This window comes from Rhinolophus sinicus, chromosome X (assembly GCF_036562045.2).
Source record: "Rhinolophus sinicus isolate RSC01 chromosome X, ASM3656204v1, whole genome shotgun sequence".
Taxonomy (NCBI): Eukaryota; Metazoa; Chordata; class Mammalia; order Chiroptera; family Rhinolophidae; genus Rhinolophus; species Rhinolophus sinicus.
Window position 1 is genome coordinate 92596961 of NC_133768.1, and position 24116 is coordinate 92621076.

General features: G+C 35.7%; 1 protein-coding gene across 4 annotated transcripts in view; it reads left to right on the forward strand.

Annotated features, from left to right (window-relative positions):
- Positions 1-24116, forward strand: part of SLC25A14 (solute carrier family 25 member 14) — a 33726-nt gene that overhangs the window by 6934 nt on the left and 2676 nt on the right. For all 4 annotated transcript variants that reach the window (XM_019717015.2, XM_019717016.2, XM_019717017.2 and 1 more), the window contains 6 exons: positions 1616-1763; positions 6237-6331; positions 8033-8118; positions 11471-11566; positions 17036-17160; positions 17967-18102. In XM_019717015.2, the coding sequence (XP_019572574.2) occupies positions 1616-1763; positions 6237-6331; positions 8033-8118; positions 11471-11566; positions 17036-17160; positions 17967-18102 (686 nt within the window). The remainder of the gene's footprint in view (positions 1-1615; positions 1764-6236; positions 6332-8032; positions 8119-11470; positions 11567-17035; positions 17161-17966; positions 18103-24116) is intronic.

Below are 24116 nucleotides of genomic sequence, written 5' to 3' on the forward strand. Positions count from 1 at the left end.
AAAATTTGGGGAGATTTTATGAGGGAGAAATGGGGAGGCGAGGTGGAAGGGGAGGCAGAAGGAAGAGGCAGAAATAAATGCCAGATTGTATGTAACAGATGAAATTTAAACATTTAAATTATTTTGCACTTACATTACTTTGTATATTAGGACCATCTTAAATTTTTGTATTATATCACAGTTTCAGTTATATTGTGGACCAAATCCTGCTGCCTATATATAGAATACCATATTTTGCTGTGTATAATGTGCTCCCGTGTATAATGCACACCCAACGTTTTTGGCCCACACTTCCAGGGAAAAAGATCTTTCATTTTAATTGTTTAATTCAATTTTTTTTAGATTTTATTGGGGAAGGGGAACAGGACTTTATTGGGGAACAGTGTGTACTTCCAGAACTTTTTTTTCAAATCAAGTTGTTGTCCTTTCAATCTTAGTTGTGGAGGGTGCTGTTCAGCTTCAAGTTGTTGTCCTTTCAGTCTTAGTTGTGGAGGGAGCAGCTCAGCTTCAGACTCACTTGCCGTTGCTAGTTGCAGGGGGCACAGCCCACCATCCCTTGCGGGAGTCAAACCAGCAACCTTGTGGTTGAGAGGATGTGCTCCAACCAACTGAGCCATCCAGGAGCTCAGCGGTAGCTCAGCTCAAGGTGCCGTGTTCAATCTTAGTTGCAGGGGGCGCTGCCCACCATCCCTTGCGGGACTCAAGGAATTGAACCGGCAACCTTGTGGTTGAGAGCCCGCACTCCAATCCACGGAGCCATCCGGGAGGCAGCTCAGCTCAAGGTGCCATGTTCAATCTTAGTTGCAGGGGGCGCTGCCCACCATCCCTTGCGGGACTCGAGGAATTGAACCAGCAACCTTGTGGTTGAGAGCCCACTGGCTCGTGTGGGAATCTAACCGGCAGCCTTCGAAGTTAGGAGCATGGAGCTCCAACCACCTGAGCCACTGGGCCGGCCAATTCAAATTTTTATTTATTTACATTTAGGTGTGTTTTTTGTATTATAAAGGAATTTTAGCATTTATTTTTTAACATGGTACAATAAATTTTATGTAACAGATAATTACAAAACACAAGAACAGAAACAAGTTATAAGAAATTTTATGTGCCGGTAACAAATTTACAGTATTTACACATCATAGAAGGCCAAGAATTCTTCGTTGTTGCAAGTTCGTCTTAAGTTCAATAAAACCGATTATTATACTGCAGGGTATTATTTTGCATACGGATATCGTTATTGATTTTTAGAGTTACACTTTTAACTCATAAACATAAATAAAAGAATTGAAAACATTTGTATAAATACAGAATTAGTACTACCCGTGTATAATGTGCATCCTTGTTTTTCCTTCACATATTTGGGCAAAAGAAGTGCACATTATACAAGGTAAAATACGGTAGTACATTTCACTTTACCACATATAATTCTTGTTCTCTGATAGTGGTATTCTAGTAGAGATCTTCTGTCTGTAGTTATAAAAAGAAGTTTGTCTTATGTTTTAAAAATTATCATAAATTAAAGATTAGTATAATTATCATAAATTAAAAATTAGCATAAATTCACCCAACATTTCACTGATTTCTTGGAAAAACTTATAAATGAGTTTTTCCTTCATAGGAACTTTCCCTGTGGACCTAACCAAAACACGACTTCAGGTTCAAGGCCAAAGCATTGATGTCCGCTTCAAAGAGATAAAATACCGAGGAATGTTTCATGCCTTGTTCAGGATCTATAAAGAAGAAGGTGTATTGGGTCTATATTCAGGGTAAGACTGGATTCTTTCCTTATATCATGAATAGAAACACTTTTTAAAGAAGCCGTGTATTTCACCTGTCTGATAGATTGTGCCCTTCATATTTATTTCAACTTGTAATTTGATACTGATGTACCGGTTTATATTTTACTTGCTTGTAAGCCTTGAGCTTTGGATTTTGTATTCATTTATAAGTGTGTTGCACTATAAGTGATACATTTTAAAATGGATATCTCATTGCAGCATTGGCTTTCTCCTATTTTTCTGAGAGTCATTGATAGTCACTGAATAGCAGCACCAGTTCACTGTATATATTTCTGTGACATTTTTCTGAGTTGCCAAGTACTGACTGCTTTTAAAATTTTCCTCTTTAAAGAAATACTCTTCTGTGTATTTAAACATAAAATGCAGAATGAGAGAGAGGAAGATCCATTTGTTTGTTTGTGGTTTTTTTGTCAACTTTTGATTACCCATAAGTTTGTGGTTTATTGTCCAGTTTGTCTACTGCCAATTTCCTAGGCTACTCCTGTGTCTGGGGTACCAGCTTATTGCTCAGAGAATGGATATCAATTTTATTATTATCCTATGTTAGACATAATTTCAAAGATAATTTTCTTGGGGAAAAATCAAATAATACATAATTGTTCTTTCATCAGCATGGATAATCACAAGATTATTTTTTTCTGATAGCAAACAATAAAGTCAGAAATATGCATATTTAGTCATCATTTCTGATCATAACTACCGTGTTTCCCTGAAAATAAGACTGGGTCTTATATTAAGTTTTGCTCTAAAAGACGCAGTAGGGCTTATGTTCAGGGGATGTCATCCTGAAAAATCATGCTAGGGCTTATTTTCCGGTTAGGTCTTATTTTCAGGGAAACATGGTAGCTGAGCTTCTGCTGTCTTTCTATTTATAACTACTAAAGTATAGTTCTGCAATTTGGTAGAATCTCAAGGGATGTATGAGTGAGAATGTCTCTAGTTTATAAGCAAAACTTAAGTAGGGTGAAATCTTGGCTCTAGTACCTCCTTCTTGAAAGAATGAAAGATGTGTCTGCAGCTGTTAGGAAGTAAGGTTGAGTTTTAAAGTAATCACTTTGTCCAGTCATCTATTGAAGGACACTTTGGTTGTTTCCATGTCTTGCCGCTGTAAGTTAGGCTGCAGTGAACATCGGAGCACATATATCTTTACCGATAAATGTTTTCAGATTTTTTGGGTAGATACCGAAGAGAGGGATTGCTGGGTCATATGGTAATTCTACTCTTAATTTTTTTGAGGAACCTCCACACTGCCTTCCATAACGGGTGCACCAGTCTGCATTCCCACGAACAGTGTATGAGGGTTCCTTTTTCTCCACAGCCTCTCCAACACTTGTTATTATTTGTCTTGTTGATGATAGCCATTCTAACTTGTATGAGGTGATACCTCATTGTGGTTTTTATTTGCATTTCACACATGATTAGTGATATTGAGCATCTTTTCATATGTCTATTGGCCATTTGTATGTCCTCTTTGGAGAAAAGTCTGTTCAGGTCTTCTGCCCATTTTTAATTGGATTGTTTGTCTTTTTGTTGTTGAGTTGTATGAGTTCCTATATATTTTGGATATTAGCCCCTTATCGGAGGTGTTGTTTGCCAAAATCTTCTCCCATTTGGTTGGTTGCTGCTTTGTTTTGTCAGTGATTTCTTTTGTTCTGCAGAAGCTTCTTAAGTTTGATATAGTCCCATTCATTTATTTCAGTTTTTACTTCCCTTGCCTTTGGGGTCAAATTCATAATATCCTCTTTGAACCCAATTTCCATAAGTTTAGCACCTATGTTTCTGCCATAAGAAAAGATGAAACAGAACCATTTGTGACAACATGGATGGGTCTTGAGATTATAATGCTAAGCGAAATAAGTCAGATAGAAAGTTGAGAACCATATGCTTTCACTGATATGTAGTATATAAAATTGAAAACAACAATGGAACAAGACAAACAAATGAAGAAGCAAAAACTCATAGACACAGACAATAGTTTAATGGCTACCAGAGGGTTGGGGGGATAAGGGGGTGGTACATGAGGGTAAAAAGTGTCAAATATATGGTGATGGAAGTAGAACTGACTCTGGGTAGTGAACACACAGTGTGATACATAGATGATATATTACAGAATTGTACACCTGAAATCAATGTAACTTTATTAACAATTGTCACCCCCAATAAACTTCAATAAAAAAAAATCTCTTTGATGTGTGTAATGGTGGGTTTATGCATATTTTTCATTGCTGGATTCAATTTGCTAATATTTTGTTAAGGATTTTTGCATCTAAGTTCATGAGTGATATTGACCTATACTTTTCCCTCTTTTGTACAGTTTTTGATGTCAGGGCAATACTAGTCTCAAAAAATTAGTTGGGGAGCATTCCCCCTTCTGTTTTCTGGAAGAGATTGTGTAATATTGGTGTTAATTCTTTACATGTTTGATACAAATCCCCAGTGAAATTATTTGGGCCTGGATATTTCTTTTTTGGAAATTGTTAAATTATGAATTAAAAGTTTTAATGGTTATGAGACTATTTAGATTATCTGTTTCATCTTGAGTTTTGGTAGTTTGTGCATTTCAAGGAATTAGTCCATTTTTTCCAATTTGTTGAATTTATAAGCATAAAGTTGCTTATATTATTCCCCTATTATCCTTTTAATGGCTGCTGAATTTGTAGTGTTATTCTTTATTTCATTCCTGATATTGGTGACTTATGTCTTCTCTATTAGTGTTAGCCTTGCTAGAGCTTTATCAAGTTTATTGACTTTTTTCCAAAAATAACTGACTTTTTATTTCATCAATTTTTCTCTATTTTCCTGTTTCAATTTTATTAATTTATGCTTTTATTATTTCCTTTCTTCTGCTTACTTTAGGTTTATTTTGCTCTTTTTCTAGTTTCTTGAGGTAGAAACTTAGATTACTGATTTGAGACTGCTCCTCTTTTGTAATATAAGCATTTCTGTGCTATAAATTTTCCTTACAGCACTGCTTTGGCTGCATCCCACAGATTTTAATGGGTTGAATTTTCATTTCACTTCAGTTCTATGTATTTTTAAAGTTTCCTTTGATACTTCTGTGATCCATGGGTTGTTTGGATGTGTTTTGTTTAATTTCCAAGTGTTTGAGGATTTTCCTTATTGATTTCTAGTTTAATTCCATTATGATCATAGAATATACTCTATATGATTTAATTCATTAATTAATTATTTTAATTAACATTCATTAGGGTGACAATGGTTAGTAAAATTACATAGGTTTCAAGTGTACAATTCTGTAATATATCATCTATATATCACATTGTGTGTTTGCAACCCAGAGTTAGTTCTCCTTCCATCACTGTAAATTTGACCCCATTTATCCTCATCTACCACCACCCCCTTATCCTCTGGTAACCACTGAACTGTTGTCTGTCTATGAGTTTTTGTTTCTTTGTTTGTCTTGTTCCTTTGTTGTTTTCAGTTTTATATCCCACATATCAGTTAAGTCATATGGTTCTCGACTTTTTCTGTCTGACTTATTTCGCTTAGCATACTAATCTCAAGATCCATCCATGTTGTTGCAAATGGCAGTATTTCACCTTTTATTATGGCAGAGTAGTATTCCATTGTGTATATATACCACATCTTTTTTGTCCAATAATCTATTGAAGGACACTTTGGTTGTTTCCATGTCTTGGCTACTGTAAATAAAGCTGCAGTGAACATCAGAGCACATAAATCTTTACGAATAATTGTTTTCAGATTTTTTGGGTAGATACCCAGGAGAGGGATTGCTGGGTCACATGGTAATTCTATTTTTAATTTATTGAGGAACCTCCACACTGCCTTCCATAGTGGCTACACCAATCTGCATTCCCACCAACAGTGTATGAGGGTTCCTTTTTCTCCACAGTCTCTCCCGTAGTCCACCAAAAAGCTATTAGAAACAATAATAAATAAATACAGTAAAGTTGCCTGCTACAAAATCAACCTACAAAAACCCATTGTATACCTATATATACTAACAATGAAATCTCAGAAAAAGAAAAAAACATTCCAACAATTTTTTTTGTTGCAATTGCAACAAAAAGAGTAAAATACCTAGGAATAAACTTAACCAAGGATGTGAAGGACCTATACCCTGAAAACTGTAAGACATTTTTAAAAGAAATTGAAGAAGACACAAATAAATGGAGAGACATTCTGTGTTAATGGATTGGAAGAGTCAACATAGTTAAAATGGCCATATTACCCAAAGCAACATACAGATTTAAATTTTTAAAAATTTGTTGAGGTTAGTTTTGTGACCCAAATATGCTATCTCAGTGAATGTTCAATTGGTACTTGAAAAAATGTGTATTCTGCTGCTGTTGGGTGGAATGAGGTAGGTAATGGAAATGAGTAGACTGTCTAGATATGTTATTATAATTTGCAAGTGCATGTTGAATTTAACTGACATTTTTATTTCTTTTTTGGCAGGATTGCTCCTGCCTTGCTAAGACAGGCATCATATGGCACCATTAAAATTGGCATTTACCAAAGCTTGAAGAGGTTATTTGTAGACCGTTTAGAAGGTCAGTATAGACTCCTTATTTTCTTTTGGGGTAATACTCAAAGGGAATATTGAAATCATGCTTAGTAAGAAGTGTCTATCACAGGATGCCTGAGAATGGGTAATGGTCATTGCAAGGGCAAAGTGAGCTTGTAAGGACTTGGGATTAATCTTTGTAGAAGTGATATATGTATTAGAGTGACCTGCTCTTCTAGTTTGTCCCTTTTCCTATCAAAGAAAAACAAAGTGTGTGGTCATCACGCAGATAACAAACTTGTCCAGAAAATTAATGCTGTTCTCATCAAAATGACTTCAACTATAAGGACTTCTCTATCTGCTGATTTTCATAAGTTTTGTTAGGTGGAGTGATTTTAGGCTATTATATTCTAGATTCTGATGTACGTATGGCCACTTTACCCCCATTCAGTGTTATCATGTGTCTCTCTATTTGCTCTTTCAACATTTCCAGGCTGATGCTGTCTAAATGGTTATTTTACCACAGGCCTGGGTCTGTTGCATGGTTGGGGACTGTTGGAGAGCCTTTTGGTTTGTAATGTCCTTTGAATTGCTTTATTGTCCTAAATCAACTTTTTTCTGGAGCCTCTTTGAGTAATTCTCTTCCTAAAGTAGTTTCCTTTCACAGATTCTTCATTTGGATTTATCGAGTTTCTATTCATGGGCTCTTCATGGTGAGGAAGTGTGGTGAAGATTGAACTTTCACTTTAAAACAATATGCCCTTGTGGGTTTTTGTTTTGTTTTGTTTTAGTTAGCTGAGAGGATTTGGTTTCAAATGACTAGTTTTTCACATTTGTCTACAGGAACCTTCTGTAAATAAATAGAGGCTAGTAGATATCAAGGTCAGTCAAAATTAATATTTAGATAATTTTTGGTATTAGACAAAGAGTTTATCTTTTAACATTCAGTTACTGAAATTTTAGAGTTGATGATTCTCCAGAAAAAAAAGACTTAAAAAATAATTTTCTTTAGATGGTTGAAATGATTGAAGGGGAAATACCGCATTCTGAACTTATGTGTGGTATTGGTAGTTATATAGAAATGTACACTTGAAACCTATATAATTTTACTAACCATTGTTAACCCAATAAATTTAATAAAAATGTTTTAAAAAGAAATACAAATTGGCACTTACAAAATAGTCATGGGTATGTAAAGTACAGCATAGAAAATATAGTCAATAATGTTGCAACAACTATGTATATAGGGCCAGGGCTGTACTAGATTAATTGGGGGGATCACTGCATAAATTATATAAATGTCTAACCACTATGCTGTGCACCTGAAACTAATATTAAATAATACTGAATGTCAGTTGTAACTGAAAAATTAAATAAATCAGTAAATTTTAAAAATTACATTAATTTTATTAAAAAAGAAAAACGAATGAAAATGTTTCAGTTGGACGTGAGATGTATGATGTCAGCTGTAATAAAATGAAAATGACAAATGCAAAAAAAACAGAATAGTAGGACATGTTCCAGTGTCCTTTAGAAATAAAAAAAAATAATGAATTATTTTTTACAATTTTTACATGTTTCAGTACTGATTTGGGATCTAGAAATATTTGTTTATTTTCATAAGCTTTGTAGTTCATTTATACATTCTTTTCTCTGACTAGGGTTCCCTTCCTCTGATAACCCTTTTCTCAGAAACTGGCAGCTAATGCAAGCAGACCTTCCCTTCTTTTTTTGCTCCTTTTTACAGATGAAACTCTTCTAATTAATATGATCTGTGGGGTAGTGTCAGGAGTGATATCTTCCACTATAGCCAATCCCACTGATGTACTAAAGGTAAGAGAGGCCTGGTAGTGTTGGATGTATGCACTGTGATGTGAAAAGAGCATGAACTTTGAGTCAGATTTGGGTTTAGATCCCCACTCTGTCACTTGCCAGCTGTAAAACTTTGGGCAAGTCACATAAGTGTTTTAAGCCTCTGTTTCCTCGTTGGTGAAATGAAGATAATTTAGTACTTATTGCATAATTTGTTAAGGATTATAGATAATATATGTCTGCCTGCCTATCATTGTGTTTGGTAAGTAGTAGATGCTTAATAAATAGTAGTCATTTTGTTCTGATATGCATTAATCCATTGCTCTTCGAACTAGAGTATGTAAACTTCTATAGGTTCTTTCTAAGGGTTATGTGATTTTAGAGGAATCAATTTCCAGATCCCCTACTTTCATTTGTACTATTTTATAAAAGTGATCTGAGAGTGAACTTGTGTTTATGGTAATCCTTCCCCCACTTTACGAAAGAAAGGCATTTGCCCCACCCATTCTAAAGCTTAGTATGGTATATTGACCTGTGGTGTAACCTGGGATACCAAACAAAGGGATAAACTGAAATACAATTTTTAGAGAAGCTTCCTTTAATAACTATTTGAGGTACCTTAAGCCTATAATGCCTCTGTCTTTACCTATCTTATACATATTTCTATTAAGAGTGAGGTTTGACTTTAAAAATGGTATATTTTGGCTTGTGTTGGGATATTCTGAATTCAGAAGCAGAACAGGATAGGTTACTAGTGATGAGTTTTTGAAATATAATTGGATTTCTTTCAGATTTTATCAAAACAAATAATGAAACATTTACTTTAATAATATCAATCTTCATCTTATTTTATCTCATTAAATGGTAAACATTTTTTACTTATTAACTTAAACTTATGATTAATTAAATTATGATTGATTAAAAGCACTAAATGTATGATACAATGTGTGAGAGAATCCCAAGTTTTTAATAATTGTTTTAGAATGTGAAAAAAAGTAAGAGGACATATGCATTAATTATTTGAAGCCACAGGCAGCTAGGTAAGTGAAAGATCTATTGCAATTCAGAGAGTTTTGAGAACAAAGAGAGTGACTTGAAAAACATTATATGTGAAAGAAACCAGTGGTCATTGATGGAGAAAAGATGAAATTATCTTTCTGGGTTGAATTGAGAATAATTTAGCTATAGGATTTTTATATCACTTTTGATTTACAGAACAAGTATTTATGAAGAGAATTGACTGTATCCTAAAATTCTAAAATACTTGCAATATAATTATACTTGTTAGAATTTGCTTTTCAAGAACAATGATACTTAATTCCCTAAAGCTTCCTTTGTTATCCATCTGGGTCACAGACTTAATCACCTAAATGATTGGCTTCAATTTCCTGTCTCTCTGACTTACCTGGTACAGTTAAAAGCATTGACCAACGCTACAATCTACCTTTTCCTTTCCCACATCTAGTAGGGCTGAGTGGTGCTGGGAGTGCGGGTTAGTCACAATTTTAGACTGTGACAATACCAGTCAATATAGGATTTATAATTACAGTTGGACTGTTCAATCCTTTTACTTATCCTTGGACATCTCTTTCTCTGACCTACTGTGTTTTGCTTCCTCGCCTTTATGCATGTAGTTCTCTTTCAGCCTCACTGCCTTTCCCTGCTTTGCTTATGAAATTATCGTTCAGGAGTGCTCAGGAACAGGGCCAGGCCTAAGATGAGATAAGTGAGGTACGCCGCTTGGGTGTAAAACGTAAGGGGGGGGGCACCAAAAAACTCAGTAATCAAGAAGACTAACATTTTATGCAATATTTTCAAAAAAATGAATACAAAAATCAATGATGAACAAAATATCAATATTTTGTATAATTCATCTTACTCACTTCACTCTAATCCTTTCCTGTTGGAGCCATTCTTTAGTTACTTTTTTTTTTTTTTTTAAGGAGGGCGCAGCTCACAGTGGCCCATGTGGGGATCGAACCGGCAACCTTGGTGTTATTAGCACCATGCTCTAACCAACTGAACTAGCCGGCCACCCCTTTAGTTACAGTTTTGATATTTGGTTCATAGTGTTTTAATTTGGATTTTTGTGCATTAATTTTGAATTTTTAAAATATTACATTAAGATATTATTTAATTGGATTACTGAGTTTTTTTGCATCCCTTTCCTACGTTTTGTGCCTGAGGAAAGTACCACACTTGCTTCACCCTAGTCCCAGCCCTGCTCAGGAATCACCTCCTTAAAGAAGTCTTCTACTTACCATAGGGTATTTGTGGTTTCAATTTGTCTTTGTGGTAGTTTCTATTCTGATTTAATTTGGGTTAGGTTTTTATTTCAAAACTTATATTAGTAGCAGTTGACTCTCCACATAAAAACATGTTGCTGTTACATGATATTTATTGAAAAGTTGTGCTTCATGAAAATCAGGCCTACATTTGGGCCACTAGTATTTAGTGACTGACTACTGTGATTCTACTATGTGTGCAGAGTCAGTGGGAAATTGTACCAAATCTTGCACATGGCATTTTAGTCTTATATCTCTTTTTTTGTGCCTCTCAAAGGTCACTTTGCAGAATACAGTATCATTCATTTTACAAATAAAAGTCAATTTAAGGTTAGGTAAGCCTAAAATTATATTTTAAAACATTTTTTGCTTTTTATAATTGCATAGGGAATGCATGTGTAATGTAGAAAAAAGGGGAAGGAAGGAAAAAAAAAACATGAAAGAGAAAAATGTTCAGGGTAGCCTCATCACTCAGACTTAAACCATGGCCAACATTTGGGTGTGTATGTTCATCCAGTCTCTTTGTTGTGCATATGGTTATTTTTACATTTACATGCTTTTAGTAAAAATGATATACCATGCACACTGCTTTAAAACCTGCTTTTTCTGTTCAGCAATTGTTGACATTTTTCAATGTCAATAAATATTATTCTACAACAAAATTTTATGCTTGTGTAGTATTCCATTAAGTGGATGGATGTACCATAATTTATGCAACAAATCCTTTGTTGTTTTTGGACATGTAGGTTGCTTTTAATTTTTCACTAAACTTATCATATTTTAAATGAATTATTTTCTACCTTCACTGAGTACTTGTTCTCTCTTTTCCCCAAATTTTGTTCCAACTCCAGAAATGATGGACTTTGTATGGGAAATGTGAGGCTGATAAAAATCATCTTTATAAGATATACTTTGTCACAAATTACATTCTTTCTATATATATAATAGTTTAAGTCATTAATTTCATCATTATAACAGGCCAATTTTTCTGATAATTCCCAAATAAGGTTTTCTTAATTTTAAGTGAGTGAAACATCTCATTTTGGTTCTCTCTGTCAAAACAAAATGTTTGTCTCTACTTATTTTAGATTCGAATGCAGGCTCAAGGAAGTTTGTTCCAAGGTAGCATGATTGGCAGCTTCATTGATATATACCGACAAGAAGGTACCAAGGGTCTGTGGAGGGTGAGTATTCTTTTCCTGGTATTGTTCTGTACTCAGTTCCTAGAATATGCAAAGAATACCTTTTATATAAAGCCATAAAATTGTGAATTGTCATTTTATACTGTGTAAGATTCTTGGTAACCCAAAAAATAAGGCAAGAAGCTCTTATCACCTCTGAAAGGACCAAAACTTATCTTTATTTCTACTTAATGTTTGAGGATTGTATGTATGAGAGAAGTCGTTACATTATTTGAGATAGCCATTTTGGTTTGTTCAAATTCACAGTGAATTTAGTTCTTCAATATATATTTTTTGTGCCAGTTTTGTACTAACAGCAGCGTCTATTTATGAAAGTCTCTGTAGTGCTTATGTTCTAAAGTTCTTACCTAAAACAACTTTTTTAACCTTCTGAAAGGTAAAAGATACACTATAATATTCTGAGGAAATACATAAAAGAGAAAAAATCCAGTAAGTTCTACTAACTAGAGATAATCACTGTTAACATTTGGTCATATTATCTTTCAGTCTTCTATCTATGCTTTTTGTTGTTTTCTACATTTTATGCTATTTTAATCATTTAAGTTTGTAAAACTAAGTAAAACTACTAATAAAATATGCAGAGAGAGTAGAATGGGAAATCTATTAATAGACTCTTAAAAAAGAGAGCTTTACTGTTTTTCTTCCTATATAATTTTCCCCAAATTCTTAAGAAAATTTTCAAACATACAGAAAAGTTGAATAGTGCAATAAATACCTACACACATGGATTAAATAACTGTTAAAGTTTGGCCATGTTTGCTTTATCTATTTATGTGTGTGTACTCACATATACATATATACACACACACAGGTTTATGTTGTTGTTGTTGTTGTTTTCTAAACTATTTGAAGGGAAGTTGTATATATTATGGTATTCCCCAAACACTTCATTATGCATCTTCTAAGAATAAGGACATTCTCCTACGTAATAACAATACCATTATCACACCTAAGAAAATAAGTCCCTAATACCTAACATCCAGCCCATATTCAAGTTTCCTTTATTGATGAGACCAGGCCAGCTTTCTTATAGAATGTTTCCTCACATTTCCCCTGTGTTTCCGGTAAACTTGAAGTTAGGTCTCTTGGCTTGATAAGATTCACGTTGTACATTTTTGGTAAGAGAACTTGATAGGTGACATTGTATTTCATACTGCATCACAGCACGAGGCACATAATGTTAGGTTATCCCACAGTTAGTGATGCCAAATTTGATTACTTGGTAAGATGATATCCACTAGATCTCACCAATGTAAAAGATAAGTTGTTTCCCCCTTTGCAATTAGCAAGTAATCTGTAGGGTGATATTCTAGCATCATATATGTATCCTATTACCTAATAAGATTTCATCCCATGGTATTAGCATCCATTAATGATCCTTAAGGTTTGCTTTTCTAACAGTAGGGTGTACTTTCTTGATTAGTTTAACTTAAAACTAGAAAATGGAGGGGTGGGTGGCCGGTCAGCTCAGTTGGTTAGAGCATGGTGCTAATAACACTAAGGTTGCTGGTTCGATCCCCGCATGGGCCACAGTGAGCTGCACCCTTCTTAAAAAATATATGGTGATGGAAGGAGAACTGACTCTGGGTGATGAACACACAATGGGATTTGTAGATGATGTAATACAGAATTGTACACCTGAAATCTATGTAATTTTACTAACAATTGTCACCTCAATAAATTTAATATAAAAAAAATGGAACTAACTATAACTTGTTCACAAACTAATGCTAAAGGAAAGACAGAGAGCAATAAATAGAATTGGAGATTTTGTCAGGGGAACACAGCAACTTTACTTTTAATTAAACATAGTTGTAGTAATCTACACATAACATGAAATTCACCATCTTAACCATTTTTAAGTGTACAGTTCAGAAGTGTTAAGTATATTTACATTGTTGTACAACCAGTCTCCAGAATTCTTTCATCTTGCATAACTGGAAATTCGTGCCCATTGAACAACAGCTTCCCATTTCTCTCCCAGCCTCCCCCCACAGCCCCTGGCAACCACCCTTCTACTTTCTGTCTCTATGAATTTGACTATTCTGGGTACCTCATATAAGTGGAATCATATAGTATTTGTCTTTTGTGACTAGCTTATTTCACTTAGCATGATGCCCTCAGTGTTCATTCATGTTGTCGCAAGTGTCAGACTTCACTTCCTTTTTAAGGTTGAATAATATTCTATTGTGTGTATATACCATATTTGTTTATCTGTTCATCTGTTAACAGACATTTAGGTTGTTTCTCTGTCTTGGCTCTTGTGAATAATGTTGCTATGAACATGGGTATGCAAAGACTCTGATTTCAGTTCTTTTGTGTATATACCCCAAAGTGGGATTGATGGGTTGTGTGGTAATTATATGCTTAATTTTTTGGAGAAATAAACATAGCTGCTTTTATGATCCAGGCTACTCACATCATCCATGCATGTAAGATAAAGAAGTGAAATACATTGTATTATGTATTCTTCTGACACAAATGTGTTATTTGCATATTAAAATACAGAATTATTTCTTCCTTTCAACAAGGAAATATGTTTGCATTTTTCTCCAAACGCATGGTCCTCTTTTTGTATATCTTATTTTCCTGTTTTGATTGTAACATGGGTACTGGAAACATTTCACTTTCTTCCTAACTCTATAGTGAGAAATAATAGCATGAGTACAATAATAAAGCACAACTGGCACTATTGCCAGATTTGGAGATAGTTGAGTGGTGGGGAGTGTGGTAACTGAACAGCACTGCCCTGCTCATTGCTGCCAGGCACTATGTGAGTTCAGTGTTGGCCAAATTTTCTGGACTTTCAAGAGAATCTGGAAATCTGTGTTCTTATGGGAAGTGTCCTGGTTTCTTATATGTTGACAGCTAATTCAGCCTTCTAGAAACACTGGCCACACAGAACATGTCTGTGGTCTGAATTTGGCCCGTGGGCTCCAGCTTGAGGCCTTATTGTTTACTAAAGTAGTCTTCTGTAAAGGTCGTCTCCTAACAGAGTCCAGCAGGTAGAAGGATCTGAGAGGAAGGCACTGTTGGGCCAGACAGCCCAATCAGCATAATCAAACATCTGATGACAGCACAGCTATATCACTTCCACTTTATAAACTGAGTTAGGGATTTTAGAGATTATTAAACACTTTAATATGGCAGATATCCCAAAAGGCAGTTATTCCCACAGTATATTATTTTCAACTTTAAATGACATTTAAACACAGTTATAAAATGTTCATTGTGAATTTTTTAAACATAGAAAGGCTTAAAAATGTAAATTAACTGATCTGTTATCCTAATCCCAGATGAAAAAAATATATTTTGGTGTATTTCCCTCTAGTCCTTTACAAAACTTTGGTGTGTGTGTTTATACCCTTTCCCTGAAGTTAGAATAATGTTAGGTTTGTGCGAAAGTAATTGCAGTGTTTGCGGTTTTTAACCTTTTAAACCACAATTACTTTTGCACCAATCTAATATTATATGTAATTTTATGTCTTGCCTTCCTTATGTTACATCATAAGTGTTTTCTTGTATCATTAGTATTCTTCAAAAACGTGACTTTTAATGCTCTAGCAGCCCTGCATTGTAATGTGAGCTGTGAAAGGAGTATTGTGCTAGTGAGTGAAATGCTGGTAGTGTTACCATGGGAGGACTTGTAAGGAAGTACCCATTTTTGCCTTTGCTTTCTCGCTAACTGCATCATGCCTTTGCTGTCATCCTAGTGTGGTCTTTCTACACATCCTAAAATTCTGTGAATTAAACTTGGAAGCTCTTCTCTCCCCACTGACTTTCGCTTCATGGTTTTATTGTATTTTTATAACATCTTTAAATTCACATACAATAAAATCCACCATTTTAAAGTGTACAATTTAATAGTTTTTAGTATATTCACAGACTCGTGCAACTATCACTGCTGTCTAAGTTTAGAACATTTTCATTACCACAAAAAGAAACCTCATACCTATCAGCAGTCACTTCCCAAGTCTCTCAGCTTTCCTAGCCCTAGACAATCACTAATCTACTTTCTGTTTCTACAGATTTGCCAATTCTGGCATTTCATATAAGTGGACTCATATGATATTTGTCCTTTTGTGACTGGTTTCTTTCATGTAGCATACTGTTTTCAAGTTTCATCTATGTTTTAGCATTTATCAGTACTTCATTTCTTTTTATGGCTGAATAATAATTCCATTGTATGTATATACCACATTTTGTTTATCCCTTCATTAATTAATAGGCATTTGGGTCGATTGCACTTTTTGGCTGTTATGAATAATGTTGTTATGAACATTCATGTACAGGTTTTTGCATCAATATGTGTTTTCAGTTCTCTTGGGTATATATCTAGGTGTGAAATTGCTGGGTCATATAGTAATTCAATGTTTAACTTTTTGAGGAATTGCCAGTGTTTTCCACAGTGGCTGCCCCATATTACAGTCTCACCAGGAGTGTATAAGAGTTCAGTTTCTCCACATCCTCACCAGCACTTGTTTTTTTATTTGTTTGTTTGCTTTTTGTTTATTATAGCCATCCTAGTGGGTGTGTAGTGGTATGTCTTTGTGGTTTGGATTTGCCTTCCACAATGACTGATGATGTTGAACATCTTTTCATGCACTTAATTGCCATTTGTGTATCTTTTTTGAGGAAATATATGTCTAGATCTTTGCCCATTTTTTTAAATTGGGTTTGTCTTTTTATTGTTGTGTCATAAGAGTCCTTTATTCTGGATACTAGTTGTATCAGGTATATGATTTGCAAATATTTTCTCTCATTTGCAAGAGAAATGGGAGGTTGTGTTTTCACTTTCTTTCTTTTTTTTTTTTATAAGATTTTTTGGGGTAGGGGAACAGGATTTTATTGGGGAACAGTGTGTACTTCCAGGCCTTTTTTCCAAGTCAAGTTGTTGTCCTTTCAATCTTAGTTGTGGAGGGTGCCATTCAGCTTCAAGTTGTTGTCCTTTCAGTCTTAGTTGTGGAGGGCGCAGCTCAGCTCCAGGTCCAGTTGCCGTTACTAGTTGCAGGGGGCGTTGCCCACCATCCCTTGCGGGACTCGAGGAATCGAACTGGCAACCTTGTGGTTGAGAGCCCACTGGCCCATGTGGGAATCGAACAGGCAGCCTTCAGAGTTAGGAGCATAGAGCTCTAACCTCCTGAGCCACTGGGCCGGCCCCTCACTTTCTTGATGGTGTCATTTGAATCACAAAAATGTTTAATTGTTATAAGTTCAGTTTATCCATTTTCTTTCGTCGCTTGCATTTTGGGTGTCATGTCAGTGATTTTATTTTCAGTACAGTAAGTGAATTGGTAATTTATGAATGTCCCAGTATTAGGCATTGATTTGAAAGAGTCACTTCTGTACTTCAGACTTGGATGTTTCTGTCACTTTTTAACTCCCAACATATTTTGTTCACTTTTAGACGTATGTGACTATCTGTGTCTTGATGTCATTCATGTTTTGTAGGGTGTTGTCCCAACTGCTCAGCGGGCTGCTATCGTTGTGGGAGTAGAGCTACCAGTCTATGATATTACGAAGAAGCACTTAATATTGTCAGGGGTGATGGGAGACACAATTTTAACTCACTTTGTGTAAGTATGATAAGTTGTGCTCATGCTGTATTTCCAGTATTTTGAGCACAAAAAGATCTTTCACTGAAATCTTTATGTAGAATTGATACCTTTAGTCTATATTCCAGATTCTGTGGGCACTTTGGTACTTGGGGGCAGTGTCTAGTACAGCAACCTATCAGAAGTCTGTAGGGTTTGCAATTGCTCACACACAGCCTCTATATCTAATAAGCTCATCTGTTATTTGCTTTGGTTAATTTTGGATAAGAAAGCAAACTTTTCTCAATGAGATTCAGAAAAAAAGGTGGTATTTTGTAGGGCTTGCGGTATGACATCACTGTTTTGGGCTGATTACTGTTGTCAGTCTCATCCTACATTTTCTTCATCTTGCAACTTTTATGATATTTTACTACTCAAATACATTTGGCATATGATGCTGTGGTTTGAAAAATTTACATAACTAATACATGATGCATGACATTTCCTCCTTAGGGATCTTGCTATAGTTATAAACTGTCCCCTTTAAAAAAAAGGCTGTCTGAGTTTCAGATTGAAAAGTGAGGGGGGCAACTTTTGAATGATGCCTCTTTAGAAAATATTAGGTTGGTGCAAAAGTAATTGTGGTTTTTACAATTATTTTTAACCTTTTAAATGGCAATTACTTTTGTACCAACCTATATTTACTTTCTCTTTAGATTGTAATGAAAGGCAAGTGCCAGGTTTTATCTGATGAGTGACTCACTGTACGTTTAAGTCTGGTCTCATTTCTGTTTAGTGGGCAGGGGTGAGAGTGGGACAATCTATTGTCTTAAAGTTTTCATCTTTAGTTCCAGCTTTACGTGTGGCTTGGCTGGGGCTCTGGCTTCCAATCCAGTTGATGTAGTTCGAACTCGCATGATGAACCAGAGGGCAATCGTGGGACATGTGGACCTCTACAAGGGTACTTTGGATGGTATTTTAAAGGTACGCTCACTGTGAGCTTGGATTACATTTTTAATTTTCTCTGATGCTTCAGACCTTCTTTCAAGCCTTATTCTTAGTCACTATATATCATTCTAAAGTTGGAAGAATCATGTGTATTTTAGCAGCCTCTCAGAGTAATTCCCAGGTAGAAAAGCTGTTCCCTTGGCAATCACCTGATGCACAGTGGTCCTAAACATTATTACTCCAATTTGAATGCTTGAGACTGCAGTAAACATTTATCAATAGCACCGTGTAGAATTATTGATTAAAGGTTTTAACATGTCCCACATTTGCCTGCTTCAAAAAAGATGGAGACCCTATTGTAGAAAATCTGGTACTCAATTTCATTTCAGCATTGTGCTATTGTTCATACTTTGAAAATTTCTGCTATGTTATACATGTAAAAAGCTGAATATCATAAATGTATTGTATAATCACTGGTGATAATACTTCTACCAAAAAACCGAAAGTTGAGGCTAAAATATGATAGTGCCATATGGTTCCTCTGTGGTTCAATTTAGTTTAATATGTATTTATTATATATCAGGCACATTTTAGTAGGTACAGAGAAAATATAGGGTACTGGGGGTGTATAAACAGATAATCAACACAGCTTGGTAAGTTATAAACTCAGAGATCTATGGGAGGAAATTTTAGTCCAATTTGGAAGTTTGGGATAGGGTCCCTGCAGATGGTGGCATCTAGAGTAATACTAACTCATATATGTTGAGTGCTTTACTATGTATCAAGAACTGTCCTAATGAGACTTACATGTCATTTAAGTGGTGACCATGTGGTGACATTCATTGACAGAGGCATCATGGGGAGAGAAACAGATTTTATGGGAGACATCATAGTTTTAGACACTTGGTTTGAGGTGTATGAGGAACACCCAGTGGGTATATTTGGATATCTTAGTCTTAACTTAGGGGAGAGTTCATGGGTGTAGAGAATTCAGAGCCTTGGCAATCTGTGGTGTACAGGTGTCATGGACTGTGGAGGGGGAGACCAAGGAGAGTAGGTGACAACTTTTTTTTGCCTTCCTAGCACACTGGAGTGTTATAAAACTCCTTCCCTTATAGCGATTCACAGAGGCAGTGATTCTCAGACTCTGAGGAGTAGAGATTGGCAAAAGCCCCCCTTGCTATTTCTCACAGCTTACCCTTCCACTTGACAATCACTGGTATAGAGAGAAGAGTAGGGCCAAGGAAAGAACTCTGGGGAAATACCAGTTTTTAAAGACTTGGCAGATAAGGAGCCCTGGAAAGACACCAGAAGATGACAGTTCAAAAGATGTGAGGAAACTTAAAAGAGATTAGTGGCATGGAAGCCAAGGGAGTAATGAGTTTCAAGAAGGGATGAGTAGTTATTTAATGTCAAATGGAATAGAGAGATCCAGTATAAGTATCTGCAAAGTATCTGTTGGATTTAATATATTCTAGAGGAGGTTTGCTGGATCGGTGTTTGCAAAAGCCAGATTGCTGTACACTGAGGAGTGTTTATCATTCATTCAATACAAAAATGTTTGTGTCTTTTTTTTTTTTTTGCAAGTTACTTATAATGTTTATGTTTGTTTTGTGCCATGCACTGTTCTAGGTTTGTGAACAAAAAAGTCCCAGCTTTCATGACACTGTAATTTTAGTAGGAAGAAACAGATAAACACATAGGAAGTGAGGATAAATAGACAAGTGTAAAATACTCTTTCAAGAAGGTTAAGAGGAACTAGAAGGTACAATAATATGGTAATAACTAGTGTTTATTGATGCCTGTTATGTACCATACATGGTAACAAATCTGTTCACTCACAGCAACCCTATGGAATAGATATTTCTCATTTTGTAAATGAGGGAATTTAAGTTCAGAGTAGCTGAGTATCCAAGATTACACATCTAATAAGTGGCAAATCTGGGGTTTAAAACAGGGTCCGTGTGATTCCAAAGTTTGTACTTGTAACTACTATTCTGTGTTGTATTCGCAGAAATGTATTTTCATGTTGGCAGTAACCTAGTAACCTTTAAGTACTTATATTTACTCATTCACTTATTTGCTATTAGAGTTCTTTAAAATGATTTCACTCTATATTGTCATTATATGTAATGGCATCATACTTTAATATTTCGTCTCTAAGAGTCCCAAAACACTTTGGTGAATGGAATTATGCATTCATCTCTGACATGGAAACAAACAAGTGCAAATGTCATCCTGTAACTTCTATCTTAAAACTATTGAATGGCTTCTCATAGACCCGAGGCATATATGATTTGACCCTTTTTTACCTCCACATCCTTATCTTTGCTACCTTTATTCTACATTCCAGACATACTGAACAATTTCTAGTGCTAGACTTTCTTTCCCAAGTTTTCACCCATGCCATATACTTTGTTAGATACCCCCCCACCCTAAATATGCCTTTCACTTGGCTAGCCCCAGTCATTCTTCAGATCCCATTTCTATTTCATAAAGGCCTTGCCTGATTGTTGAACTAGGTTATGTGTACATAGTTTCATGCACTTGCTCTATCATAGCATTTATTATATTAAAAAATCTTTATCGAGGACTAATTCACATATTATAAAAATCACCTGTTCAAAGTGGCTTTTGGTATATTCACAGATATCTGCAACCATCATTGCCACAGTCAATTTTACAACATTTTCATTACCTCAGAAAGAAAACCCATGTCCTTTAGCTATCACCTCCCACCCCCCAGCCCTAAGAAACCACTAATCTACTTTCTATCGCTATAGATTTGCCTATTCTGGGTATCTCATATAAATGGGATCATACAATATGTGACCTTTTTGACTGGCTCCTCTCATTTACCATAATGTCTTAAGGTTCATCCATGTTATAGCATGTATCAGTACTTTGTTCCCTTTTATTGCTGGATAATATTCCATTGTATGGCTCTTGGCTCTATCACATTTATTCACATTTGTTACATTTTATTATAATTAGTTTTAATGTCTGTCTGCCCGCCCCAGTAGACTGTAAGTTCCTTGAAGGCAGGGCCATATGCATCTTGTTTATCACTTTATCCTTAGCAAATTATTATTTTCCCTCTTCCTCTGCTTCCCCCCCACTCTGGTTCAAGCCCTTGTTTCTCAGTCTAGTTGTGTAGGACACAGCTCCCTGGCCGGTGCTGGTATTATGAGCCTTGTGCTCCCTTTGGCTGAGGCAGTCGGTCAGCCGCTCCATGGAGAGCTGTTGTTCACAATCTTAGCTGTAGAGGGCGCAGCTCACTGGCCCATGTGGGAATCCACCTGGCAGTCTCCGTGTTAGGAGCACGGCGCTCCAACCACCTGAGCCGCTGGGCCGGCCCAGCAAATTATTTATTGAATGAGTGCATAACTTCATGAAGTAGCCTGTTGTCTCTGTTTATCTATAGAAATTCTTGTTTGTTTTTACCTAACTGCCTCAAGCTAAAAAGAATGCCTCCCAGTTCTAATGTTCTGAAGAAGTTGGTCACTGTTTTGGAGCTTTATAAGGATTCCGATGACTCATGGGTGGTTAGAGACCCTCACTATATTAGCGTGTTCATTTATTCAACAAACGTTTGTTCACATATTTATTGGAAACTTTACTGTGGCAGACAGTGTTAGGTGGTAGGGATATAATCGTGAACAAGAAAAACATAGTCCCTGCTTCCCTGGAGATTACATTCTAGTTCAGGGAGGCAGACAATAAACATACAAATAACAAACAGTATAATTTCAGATAGAAGTAACTGCTATGAAGAAACTAACAGAGCATAATGAGGTAGTGATTTCGTGATGGTGGTGGGAGACTACTTCAGCTAGGATGGTCAGGAGAAGGTTGCGAGGAGGTAACATTTGAGCAGAAATGTGAATGATGAGAAGAAGGTGACCACGTGAAGATCTGAGGCAAAAGTATTTTGTAATGAAAGAACAGGTATAAAGGCCCACAGTTGGGAATGAGCTGGACATGTTCAAGGGTTAAAAAGAAGGCTAGTGTGGCTAGATGTGGGGAATGAAGGAGAAAGTAGTAGGAAATGAAACTGGAGAGAGAGGCAGGGACTAAATCGTGAGATCCTGTGGGTCATCACAGAATACTTGCAATTAGAATGAAATTCCCTGGGAAGTCATTGGAGAGCTTTAAAAGGGAAAGTGACTCTATCTGATTTATAATTTTAAAAGATTGTTTTGGTTTCCAGGTGGAGATTGTAGACCAGTTAGCAGGCTTAGTGTGGTAGTCCAGGTGAGAGGTGATGAGGTTGGATTGTATCTCTAAGGTCCCTTGTAATATTAGCAGTCTGTGATTCTGTGTTACTGCATCTGGGCTTTATTTTGGCTGATTTTCACAATTTTCCAACGTCAGTTTTGGTCTGAGACCTTCAGCATTTGCTGATGATCCATTGGTGGAAGCATATTACCACAGTTTCCATAAATACTGCCCTTATTATGTTACTCCTTATTATGTTTGCTCCAAAAAAAAATGATCAATCAGGATAATTATATTGAGTATTTTTTTAAAATTTAAGTACAGTTGTATACAACATTTTATTAATTTCAGGTATACAATATAGTGATTCAACATTTATATACCTTACAATATGATCACCATCATATGACACAGCAATTCCACTTCTGGGTATTTATCCAAAGAAATCCAGTGTTTTTGTTGTTGTTTGTTTGTTTTAGTTTCAGTTGTTCAAGATAGTGTACTAATTAGGCATTTACACCCCTCACAAAGTGAAAACCCCCTCCCCCAATCTACTACCCCTCTGATATCATATATAGCTGTAACAATTCCATTGACTCTATTCCCTACGCTGTCCTTTATATCCCATGACTATATATATATATATATATATATATATATATATATATATATATATGTACACACACACACACATATATGTATATATATATGTGTATATATATATATATATCTCGTTATAGTTCACATCATTGTTATTCAGCTTCAGCTTCATTGGTCAGGCATCACTGCAGTGGTCAGGCATCTACACCATCCATGAAGTGGTCTCCCTAATAAGACAAGTGTCCATCAGATACCCTACAAAATCTTTACAACATTATTGATTATATTCCCCAAACTGTCTTTTGTATCCCTGTGGCAATCTTTTGGTTACCAATTTGTGCTTTCTAATCCCTTCACCTTCTCCCTCATTTGCACCCCACACCCATCTAGCAACCTTCAGCTTTTTCTCTATATCTCTGAGACTGTTTCTGATTAGTTTGCTCATTTATTCTATTCTACACATTGCACATATAAGTGAGATCATATGGTATTTGTCTTTCTCCGTCTGACTTGTTTCACTTCGCATAATTTTCTCTAGGTCCATCCATATTGTTGCAAATGGTAAGATTTCATTCTTCTTTATGGCCGAGTAATACTCCATTGTATAAATGTACCACAGTTTCTTATCCAGTCGTCTACCAATGGGCATTTCTGTTGTTTCCATGTGTTGGGTATTGTGAATAGCCCTGCAATAAACATAAGGGTGCATATATTTTTTCGAATTAGCCGTTTGGATTTCTCTGGATAGGTAAGAGTGGAATTGCTGGGTCATAAGCTAGTTCCATTTCCAGTTTTTTGAGATACCTCCATACTGATTTCCATAGTGGCTGTACCAATCTGCAATCCCACCAACAGTGCGCAAGGGATCCCTTTTCTCCACATCCTCGCCAGCACTTGTTGTTTGTTGATTTATTGATGATAGCAATTCTGACTGGAGTGAAGTGGTATCTCATTGTGGTTTTTGTTGGCAAGAAATCCAGTGTTCTTAATCTACAGGATGGGATCAGGGATATTTATAAGTCTGGATATTCATATTATTGTTTGATCCAGGTAGATCCATTTTTTAGTATAGCATTGGGTTTCACTTCACCAGTAGAAAGGCAAATAACATTTTTTCAAGTCTAACACAATGCTTAACACACAGTAGTTACTTAATAGATATTTGTCCATTACATAGGAACTGTTTCTGTAGGCTGAATTCAACATGCAGTACCAGTTTATATCCTTTGGTA